At 42.8% G+C, this 10,914-nt stretch overlaps 2 protein-coding genes across 2 annotated transcripts in view; one reads left to right on the top strand and one right to left on the bottom strand.

Annotated features, from left to right (window-relative positions):
• The first annotated feature begins 224 nt into the window (after positions 1–224).
• Positions 225–3,902, top strand: LOC121304784 (bis(5'-nucleosyl)-tetraphosphatase [asymmetrical]-like). Its single transcript, XM_041236213.1, has 3 exons — positions 225–682; positions 1,861–2,003; positions 2,847–3,902. The coding sequence occupies exons 1-3, from the start codon at positions 642–644 to the stop codon at positions 3,167–3,169; spliced, it is 507 nt and encodes a 168-aa protein (XP_041092147.1). The 5' UTR covers positions 225–641; the 3' UTR covers positions 3,170–3,902.
• A 1,391-nt stretch (positions 3,903–5,293) lies between these two features.
• LOC121304715 (ubiquitin-conjugating enzyme E2 R2) overlaps positions 5,294–10,914 on the bottom strand; it is a 37,285-nt gene continuing 31,664 nt past the window's right edge. The window contains exon 5 of the mRNA XM_041236101.1: positions 5,294–10,766. Within this exon, the coding sequence (XP_041092035.1) occupies positions 10,520–10,766 (247 nt within the window). The 3' untranslated portion in view covers positions 5,294–10,519. The remainder of the gene's footprint in view (positions 10,767–10,914) is intronic.

Raw genomic sequence — 10,914 nt, 5'->3', positions numbered from 1 at the left:
GGATCCATGGCAACGCCGCGAAGCGTTTCAAACAACTGACTCCAACCTCGCGCCGGGACTCCCGCTCCCTGGTGTTGGGAGACAAACCAATCAGAGTGCAGAAATGACGTGGGAGGCGGGGTTACAGCAAGTTAACCAATGAGAGATCACGGTCCTCTCTCTCACTGAGCCACTGCCGGCCAATCATTCTGGAACTATCTGCTCTATCCCTCGAGATCGAGGTCGCAGCATGACCAACCAGAACTGCAAAACAGATGGGCGGGTTCTCTCCGTTTTCAACCAGGTCCGATTTAGTAAAGTAATATGCGCGTATGATTCTGGAACGGGAGTGCGCTAGTATAGGATCACATGCATGCGGGCTATTATAGAACTGAATGGAAATCACACAGTGCAATTCCATTACAATGCTTCAGCGTATTTTCAATGAATGTAATTGACATATTTACCAAGCGGGCTGGTGCACAATAATTCACATATGTTAACCCCCGCGTCTTGCACTTCCAGCTGTGTAATCCTCGGGGCCAGGCGCACAGCTTCATCAGTAAGCCTGTACCCAGGTATAAGGAGATGCGCTTATTCACTCGATTACACGGTAGTCGACCAACGCAGTCATTGGTGTTTCAGTACGACCGGAAGCTTGCATGACGAGTAGACTGCACCCCTTCATCCAGGAAGCTGTCTGGTTGGTGTGCTGCTTATTTGCATTTCTGCACATTATTTAATCGCATTTATGCTGCCCGGCATTCACTTGTGTGCATGTACCTTTGCACCGTCGTGTAGCTTGCCGTGGCCGGGGTACTCGCAGGTTCTGGCATGCTGTCATTGCCTGTACCGGGTAGCTGCTTCACTTATCCATGTATTCGGTATAAATTATGAGACAGAGTATATTCATCATTTATTCCAAACCAGTTTTTTGAAGACAGTAGACCTGTAAAACAAATTAAGAGCAGAGTGCATTTCCCGAGCAACGATACCGTTCTGAAACGCTCAGACTTACATGATCTTCAGTCAGTTTAACAAAGACCGTACCTCTTTGTTTTGAGCGCAGTAAGAGCTGTAGCTGTTCGTAATGAAGTGGTTATTTATGAGTCAGATGCCGGTATAATTAACTGTCCGTCCTGGGTATGGTGAGATAGCAGATGTGCAGCAAATTGCTTTCAGTACGCTTTCAGTAAGCCTGTAAACGTTCACATTGTTTTTGGATACAAATGCAGTTACTGCTTTGGTCTCGCATATATAAGCTCATGTGCTGAAGATGATTGTCATGCAAGACGTGGGGATTGCATTACTGTCCTCTCGCACATTGTCACAGTAACATTGATAAGCCATGCAGGTGGTTGTCACAGTAACATTGATAAGCCATGCAGGTGGTTGTCACAGTAACATTGATAAGCCATGCAGGTGGTTGTCACGGTAACATTGATAAGCCATGGATGCAGATTTCTCTACGTTTTTCAGGCTTTGTTTTTCTTTTCTTTTTTTCTAAAACTCGAAGGGTGGCCTTTGTGGTAACCCTCAAATCTAAAGGACAGCTCCCAAACAGAAGCATAGTCAGACTTTGTCCAGGCTGAGGTGGGTGCTGTGTTATGGCAGGCACTTCTGTAGCTTTCCCAAGACTGAGTACTGCTGTTTCAGAGAGATTTCTGAGTACTGCTGTTTCAGAGAGATTTCTGAGTACTGCTGTTTCAGAGAGATTTCTGAGTACTGCTTGTTTCAGAGAGATTTCTGAGTACTGTTGTTTCAGAGAGATGACTCCCAGTGGGGCAGTCCCTACCTACAACTCTTTTTGGCAGGCCCAGTGTTGTCAAAGGCTGGCAGGCACTCCAGGGCTCCCCTTGACCCCAGACTGTTTCTCTGTAGTTTGCTGAGGGTTATGGCTTTAAGGGCATGCGGCCTCATCATATGCAGAAGGCTGAATGGGATTGCACTGAAGAGGGGAGAGGAAGTCGAATTCCTGCTGCTTCAGACCTCTTATGGGAAACATCACTGGACTCCCCCCAAAGGTAACATCCAGCTGCACGGGACAGAGGCAAGGGGAGGGACTAAAGGGTCCTTTATAATCCCACAGAACACAAGGGCAGGTCTGAAAAGAAACATATCCCAATTATAAACATGACTACGGGCCATTCTTCAATCTTTTAATTGCTTCATGTAACAATTCAACTGAAAACTGGAGATTCGTCAAATGCCTGATTTACTTTTCCTATCTAATGTGTGATCATCACTAGAGAAAACGTAGTTGTGAATTGTGTAACAGGCAGTCGTGTGGTTTTGCTGCATGTTGATCCAGCATTGTTTTGGGAGTGTGGATAGGGTAAAGTAGAATAAGGAGAATGGTGGGTTAGTTAAAGAATACAGAGCTTTGGAATCCACAGTAGTCAATTTCGCGTTTTCCAGAATTGAAAGTCAATGTAATAGTCAAAGCCAACATGGTTTAATTGCTAAGAAGGGGTGGCATATCAATGGCATTTTGAATGAATATCAGTTTAATTAGAAATGTTTCAACTTGATCCTCTACATAAACCATGTGTTATAAACGTTAGGGACCCTAAAAGGTTTTTTTTTTTTTTTCTAGTGTATTCAATAACTTCTTGAATGAAATTCAGCAGCACTAAAATAAACTTTTAATAAAGTGATGACAGGAGTTTTGAGTAGATGTCTTTCTCAGTGAAACGGTTGTCATTACTTACTCGGTTTCATTTAGTATTTGTAAGTGTAGCACTAATGAGTGTTTAGTAGTTATGGATGATTGATCAAATTCAGGCAGACTGTCCCAAGATAAAGCAATTGAGCTGAGCCAAGGCAGGAATTCAGTTCTTGATTGACCCTCCAGCCTCTCCTCCTAGGACATGTGGACCCCGGGGAGGATGACCTGCAGACCGCTCTGAGGGAGACGCAGGAAGAGGCGGGGCTGGGGGTGGAGCACTTCCGCATTCTGGAGGGCTACAGGAAGGAGCTGCGCTACATGGTGAACAGCCAGCCCAAGACTGTGGTGTACTGGCTGGCGGAGCTGTGCGACAGCAGCACTTCAGTCCGTCTGTCCGAGGAGCACCAGGACTACCGCTGGCTGGGGGTGGAGGAGGCTTGCCAGCTCTCAGAGTATAAGGACTTGCAGGAAGCCTTGAGAGAGGCACACAGCTTTGTATTGAACAGACAAGAGCCACTCTGATCTACAAACACACACACCAACACAGAGAACCTGCCTGTCTACCGCACAGATCTGAATCTAGATTGGAAAGACTTCATTGCAGGTTTTGTCTGTAGCATGCTTATTGTTGTTGGTGAGTTACTGTACTAAACAAAAACATGTGTGTTTTGATAAATTTTACTTAAGAAAAAAAAAAACTGGAAAGAAATCTTGTAATGAGAAAAATAATAAACACTGGTGCCTGTACTACCCTTTAATATGGCCTTATTAATTGTATTTCTGTTTTCAAATGTTTTGATTTTATTGTCTATGGGACAGAATTTGGCCCTCAAGCAAAAGCTCAGTTATCAACCGTAAGATGATTATTTTTCAGTGTTGAAGGCTTATTTCATTTTGAAAGCTTAATGTTTTGTACAGGGGTTGGAGCAGAAACAGAAAACACATTCCATAACAGAGTTTAGAGTCACCAGGAAGCACTATTTGTACGTGGCAGAGAGCCAGTGAGCTGTTTAAAGTTGTTAAATTGTCTATGTCACCATTCTTCAATGACTACTTACTTACTGCCACGTTTTGGCTAATGCCACTTCAGGTACAAATACCCCTACTGATGGAGATATCCCAACACTGTAGCTGCTTAAAAAGTTCATCCAGTACATTCCAATAGAGATGACAGACCTTGGTGAAAAAGTTCATCCAGTACATTCCAATAGAGATGACAGACCTTGGTGAAAAAGTTCATCCAGTACATTCCAATAGAGATGACAGACCTTGGTTAAAAAGGAATCCTCTGGGAGAACCTGTGGGTTTGGGGAAGGGTTAGGGTTAGGGTTAGGGTTAGGGTTAGCAGCAGCACAGTATAGACAGGTCTGTGATGTGGTGTCTAATGGAAGAGGGGGCTTACAGGGCTGGATATGTGACAATGTTGTATTGCATTCAGATTGAACTTTATTTGGGTGAAATACGAATAAGGTCAATTAAGGAATGGGGTACCCATTTTTTTCTGGCGGCCCACTGCTTCATCTCCATTCGGTGCAGCTCCCCATTTCAGCACACATGTATAGATTTAAATATAGGAAGACCTGCTTTGACCTTGTGTCACACAGCACCCTATACAATAGTCTATACATACTGACACATTCTACTTAAGCTGTTAATGCTTAACTTTATTTTTCAAGAAGCGTCAAGAGTTTCTTTTAGCCAACTTTTTTGTACAAGACATTTTGGTCAGTTTGGGAATCATTTTAGTTAACCCTTTAATGCCCAGCCATAGAAAAAAAAGCAACAAAACAATCCAATTTTATGTCAGAATGGTTTATCTGGAAAGTAACAAATATATCTTTTTTTTGGTGGAATATCTGATGAATGTGATTCCACTTAATTCCCCACTGTATTATATTTGATATGCATCAATTAAAACTAATAAGCGCCCCAAAACAAAAATGCTCATTTGTGAGAGTGATGTTCTTTCCTTGACTCCTCTATGAATGTAACTGTTTAAATCGAATCTGTACTCAACAGAGCTTAGCCCTGAAGTGATTTGGGGTGAGAGGTTTAGCTATGGGGGGCCACTCCCTTGCTGAGGGATGAGAAGTTGATTGCCATTGTAATGCAAACAAATAAAATGCCATGTCCTGTCATCTGGTGGCAGCCCAGATGTTGCAAATCTGGTACAATGAGATATTTAAGTAATAAACAGTCTGTAGAGTTCTCCAGACTTGATGTATCATATATTATATGCAGGGCTAGAAGAAAAAGCACATCAATATGTGTGGTCTTTGCTCCACTGAAAATTCTAGAGGCCACATGATGGGATCATACAGAGGGATTCTGAACAAAAAGAAAAATATTGCATACTTTCATACCATGAATACAATCAGCTTCTGTCTCCTCTGCTGGTGTAAAATTCATGGAACCTGAACAAACCCAAACAGATGGTGCTGTCTGGACTCCTGCTGGCTAGTGTCTCATTTTTATATTTCAATCAGTTTCATTTCATTTATTCATTCATATATATATATATATATATATATATATATATATATATATATATATATATAGATAGATAGATAGATAGATATGAAATAAAAAAAAAGGAAAAATTCCCTCAGTGGTGCTTGTGAAAAAAAAAAAAAAGACGACACAAGCTAACAATACAGCATCCTTTATTTCACATTTTTATTAGTCGGTAAATGCAGAGACCAAAATAAAATCTACAGCAAAAAAGAGGCAGTAAGAAGGGAAAATGTGCTTGAACGAGAGCGAGGCAGAACGAGATCATTCTACAGGGATAGGTAAACACAGGAGACAAACTATAAAACCAGGAAAAAGAAAACAAAACTGCAATTTCAGCTCAGACAGGACTATCAAGATACTTTAGTGCAGCATTTTCAATGTATTGAAATCTTCAGGCTGCAGTTCAAATCCAAAGGTATTTAACTTTTCATTTTTTATTTACACAACATGTAAACTCATTTATTTATTTTCTCCAAGTGAATGACAAACAAGCAAATGGTAGAACAGAAATCTTATGGGTTTATTATTTCTACCCATCCCGGTAACCTGTTGACAGAGAATAACCAAAGCAGAAGTAAAAGCAGTATTTGTGCCACCTAAGGAAATCTGCAGTTCTTTACCCCATGACAAAGGATCGGAGTTCCATGGAAACCTGAACTTAGAAAGAGAGCCAGGAAGCAGGATTAGTACGCTGTAGCAATGGGCCTGCACACAAACAAACCCCAGTACAGTGAATGTCGCTAAAACGAAATTCTGACAAAGTATCAGTAAAACATAACGCAACGTGGTATCCACTCTCAACCATCATACTGTGCCAGGGTACCCATGCACCTATCCAAATCCTACTCACAGCACTGCAGCACCACAGACACAGGACAAGGGCTACACATTGACCTGGGAAAACAAAACCTAAACAAACACAGGCTGTGTTGGGTTTTTATGGCTCCTGTTCAGAAAAATAGGATAGTAAAAGGTACATTAAAAAAAAAAAAAAAGTAAACTGGCTGTACAGAGACAACTTAAGAAAATGACACGGCACAGGGTCAGCCCTTTCCCATAGACAGCACACCTGCTCACATTCAGACAGTCACCATGGGAAGTGACAGCCAGTCGTATCATTCTGGAAACTGTCAATACTTGTGCAGTAACCCACGCTGTCAATTTGTATTGGGATTTTAAAACCTCTATTCAGGGGGCAACGGTAAATATTTGTGAAACAGAATCCTGAATATTCCCACAAAATGACCATCAAAGCGAGCGTGCAAAGTGACTGTTCGGGAATTCTGTGAAATATTTGTTTCAAACCTCACAACCGTGTCCAAAATGGCCTTCGCTTCAAACCCAGTTATACACCAGTGGAAATGTAAGTGCAGTACCTTAACTTCAGCTTATACCACAGCTTTCATGCTGTAGAGTTTTTACATCAATATCCTGGGGCACAACCCAGGTCTTTCTGACACTCATTCTAATGCCTAATGGAAATACAAGACTAATCTTTTGGTCAGAAATGACAAAATAGAATTATAAATTAATAAAACTGCTTCCGATCACCAGCTCAACCCCTCCAACTATGCATGCTTGCTTTATATCAAAACAGAGGGATAGATGCAGATTCATAATCAGGAACACTGAAATATCATTGTACTCTTACATGGGATAAGAGAATTTCAGCAGGCATCTACAAATAACCCATTGTTTTAAAAAAAAGATTTCAATTCTCTTTCAAAAACTAGCAGTGTCAAGCGGAAATGACATTTTAATTAACGGGAAGCCACAATATTCAGTTTCATTTTTTTAGAATAAATAACCAATGTATTGGATAATGCTACTGGTGTGTGCACGCTTCACCATATCCACTTTAACAGAGCTGCAGTAGCTGCACCCGGGTGAAATCTGCCTAGATAGTGCTCTGCTGTGGAACATGAAAAATGTGCTCAAAGCTGCAGTTGCAAGGGTATCCTCCAGCCACAAGGGGGGGTGTGGGTTTCAGCGTTGCCATGTTTAGAAATGGGATACTGTATTTGTAATGCAACACACAAACACATTCATAACATGGGGCAGACAGGTTTAGGGGTTGTAACAAGGCTCCTACCAACAGCAAATCACAGCGGTCAGGTGGGTGGAATTGAATTCCTGTATATTAGTGGTGAGGGCAGACAAGAGCTCACTCAACTCCCCCCCCCCCAGCTGAATAACACCCACCAAACAGCAATCGCTCCATATTGTATATACTCAAACTAAAAAGGTAGGCAACACCTTCTTAAAACTTTTAACACTAACAAATGAGGAACTGTGAACATATGCACTGTTAAGGCAACCCAACACAATATTGAATCAAACACACAACCTCCTTGAATGTACAGCTGCATAAAATTAAAATGGCCCGCCCCCCACCCCTAATCCCGCTAAAAGAGATAGACAAGCACACCAAACAGAATGCACAAATGCCCCTGCCCCTCCTTAGGAGATGTGCAATTGCACGCACATTCTTCCATTTATTTTGCAAACCAGAAGCAGAAGCCTTGGCAACAAGTTCTGAAACACAGAGAAGCCTCAGCTGACCAGCTGTCCTAGCTGCTGCTACACTCACCTTGCACTTTTGCAGGCTGTATATGATTACATGGCTCTGGGTAGCGTGGTTTAGATCTGAAGCAGTGAGGGAGAATCAGCTTTAGAAAGCCTGCTCTATTCTGCATTATTACACACATATGTACATTACTGAAGTAAAAGAAAGCTGAACCAATTCACTCAGGGTCACACTCCAAATCAGTTCTTATGAAAGTTTACCATGGTATTTGTGCAGTTTTCCCATTGTTATACTATGCATTTACCACAGTTTCCCATGGCTTATTAATATGCTTTACCATACTTCATTATTTTTTACAATGCTTTCCTATGCTTTATTAAACTGTTCCATGCTTCTACTATGGGGGACTTGTATACAGGAGTGTCTACAGTGGGGTAGAAGCCAGGTCACACCACCCCAACTTCTCAGCTCAAACCAATTAGCAAGAGTCCCTCCAAAGAGTTGGGAGCTAAACTAATGCAGTTTTCACACACCTGTCCAAAAGCACTGAGGGTTCAAATAATATGGATAGTACACCTAGTCAGACAGCTGGTGGATATTTTTGGCACTGTACACCATACCAGAAATATCCTGCTTGGTTGACAAAGTGCATAAATGGGTATGAGATTTGAGGAACATGGAAACAGAACCTCACTTCAAGACCAGAGTGTTTGCAGCGGTTTGTTGATTTACCTGTACAGCAGTAGTATGGCACATTCGTCAGACACTTCTAACACCGATAATTCCAGAAAAACTTTAAAACGTGCTAGGAATTGTTTGGGTCTCTTACACACAGTCTCAAAGAAGACTTCTCTGCAGGTCACACCGAGGCATGTCATTACAACCGTGGAGTGGGACTCAACCTGGGGGGCTGCTACCTGTACAGGTTAGAAAACTAAACACACAAAGACATCTAATAGTGTCCAGTCCTGCTTTACCCAGTTGCAGCAACCCTCAGACACTGCTACAAAAAGGCTCCCCACTGAAATGACACGTTTGCAACAGAGCAACTGTCAGCAGACATCAAACTCTGCCCCAGCTCTGGAGACTTGCCAGCTCATATAACAGGAGTACGAGTTCTGTTTTCCAGGATTGATCAGCCGCTGCTGCATGGCAGACGCACCAACATGTTGCCATATTTATAAAGCTGGTTGATGCAGGCACAAGCTGAGAGTGTCTGCAGGACGCCAACTAGACACATGGCAGCATCCTAAACAAGCGCCATACGGCATTAAAAAAATATGATCGCTTGTAATTTCAATGAACCCTAAAAATGAGGATCTGGTTTTCTATCACAAACAGCGGTCCTGTGTCTCGCAGAAAGCCCATGACTACCTAGAGAAGAGATATCCTCGACTTCAAATGCAACACCTAAAATAGCCTGGTTAGCTGTCCATGTGCCTTGGTCCAACATCTCTTTCTTGGCCTTTCTTGGGACACCCCTTGATTCTCCAAGCCCCAATGAGGTTCACCTGGTGTTGACCTCCTTGCTATTTCAGTCCTTAAGCAAGCCACACTTTGTTGCTTTGTTTTAGCTTTGAAGCAGTTTCTGTGGAACCCTCTGTGCAGGGTTATCAGGGAGCCCCCTCCACCTCTTTCAATAAGTAAAGCGTCTCTGCAAAATCTGTGGCTGTGTGTTTCATCAGTAAAGACCCTTGAAACGGTGTGGCATAAGAAGCTGTTGTTAAACAGGACGGCCTGTAGTGTGTTTTGCACGTCTGCACTCCCACAGACACAAAATATCTTGTACAGCCTTGCTAGCCACTACTGTATTATCAAGGGAAGCCTGTATATATGCCAGACTATCAGCTGCACACAAAGTAGGGTTCACGCCAAATTAGTTTTAATCTCTCTAGCTGAATAAAAGCCAGCAGTGGAATTTACCAGTCAGGTTGATGACATGCCACTGCAGTAATTACTTTGCTAGTCTCTATTCAGTATGGGTCTGTGTTGACCAAATTCCTTTCTGTTCCAAGTTCAGAAGGCCTTCAACTATGGGGTGGCCTGTGCTGTAGGTTGGGCCATGCAGCAAACTCTGATTTGACCTTCCTTAAAGAAAAACACTGAAATCCTCTTAAAAAAAAAGTACCAGTAATCAATCCCTTTACTATCAAAACTGAAAACAGATTTTAAAGGGAAGCTCATTTTAGGCACATTATCCCTACCTGTAGGTTGCTTAAATTCGTGATTACTGGATAGTACCTGACAGGGCAGAAATCTGCTGAGAAAGGCAAGGAAACAGGAAAAGGGAGTACCCTTTAAAAAGAGGTTTTGCTTTTCTATTGTACTGTACCAAAAACATTTAAAAAGAAAAAAAAAGAGAAACCAGGCTGTTTGCAAGAGAATTTCATTTTGTTTGGGAGTCGAGAATCACACAAGCTATACAGTAATGGGTGAAGAGTAATGATTCGTGTGTTTCTCTTTTAAAATTCAAATCAGAGGTCCATAAAGAAGGAGCAACTGGTAAAAGCTGCACAACAGGAAACAGCACAGAGGGGGCAAGTTACTTGTTATGAATAACTGCTATTGAATTCAATTTCTTAATTTTTTTAACTTCACCCCGCTGCCTTGCATCCCCTATTCTCTCACTCCAGAGCTATGTGAAGAGGGTCTGTTAATAAACTGGGATTGGATTACAAGCTGCGGGGGTTCATTTGAATGGTTTGCTTGTTGTACTGCCTGTTCTTTTTCAGCTTGTGTGTGTGTGTGTGCGCGCCTATATGTGAGTGCTTTGGACGGGCGCAGAGACAGACAGATGGATGGATGGGGGGCTGTTTCGGGGGGCGGGGCGGTCAGGACTCCTCGTTCCCAGAGTCGTCGTCGTCCTCGTAGCAGTCACCCGCCTCGGCACCCCCCCCGCACTCCCCGTCCTCCTCCTCCTCTTCCTCCTCTATGTCATCGTCGTACAGGTCGTCGTACAGCAGGTCTGAGCTGCTGTCGTGGGAAGGCACTTTGGTCTGGATGCAGTACTCCGCCAGCGTGGTGGGCACCTTCACGCCATCCTTCTCAGCCTCTGCCTTGGTGGCCAGCACCTGCTTCCTGAAGGGGCGGGCAAACAGAGAGGACAGGAGGGGGTCATATTAGGGCAGTGGTACTCAACTCTGGCTCTCGAGATTGAATCCAGTCCAGTTTTTTACTCCAAGCAGGTTCTAATGTAGTTAATTGAACCTGCTAAGAGGCAATTACC

Source organism: Polyodon spathula, chromosome 1 (genome assembly GCF_017654505.1).
Source record: "Polyodon spathula isolate WHYD16114869_AA chromosome 1, ASM1765450v1, whole genome shotgun sequence".
NCBI lineage: Eukaryota > Metazoa > Chordata > Actinopteri > Acipenseriformes > Polyodontidae > Polyodon > Polyodon spathula.
Note: the sequence above shows the minus strand (reverse complement) of the source record. Positions and strands in the feature narration are given on the sequence as shown.

Excerpts from the sequence above, each read along its gene's own strand:
- LOC121304784 (XM_041236213.1), top strand. The coding sequence starts at position 642 with ATGACGAGTAGACTGCACCCCTTCATCCAGGAAGCTGTCTG. Across the intron at positions 683-1,860 it reads TTCATCCAGGAAGCTGTCTG|TTTGCTGAGGGTTATGGCTT; the intron begins GTTGGTGTGCTG and ends GTTTCTCTGTAG. Across the intron at positions 2,004-2,846 it reads TCACTGGACTCCCCCCAAAG|GACATGTGGACCCCGGGGAG; the intron begins GTAACATCCAGC and ends CTCTCCTCCTAG.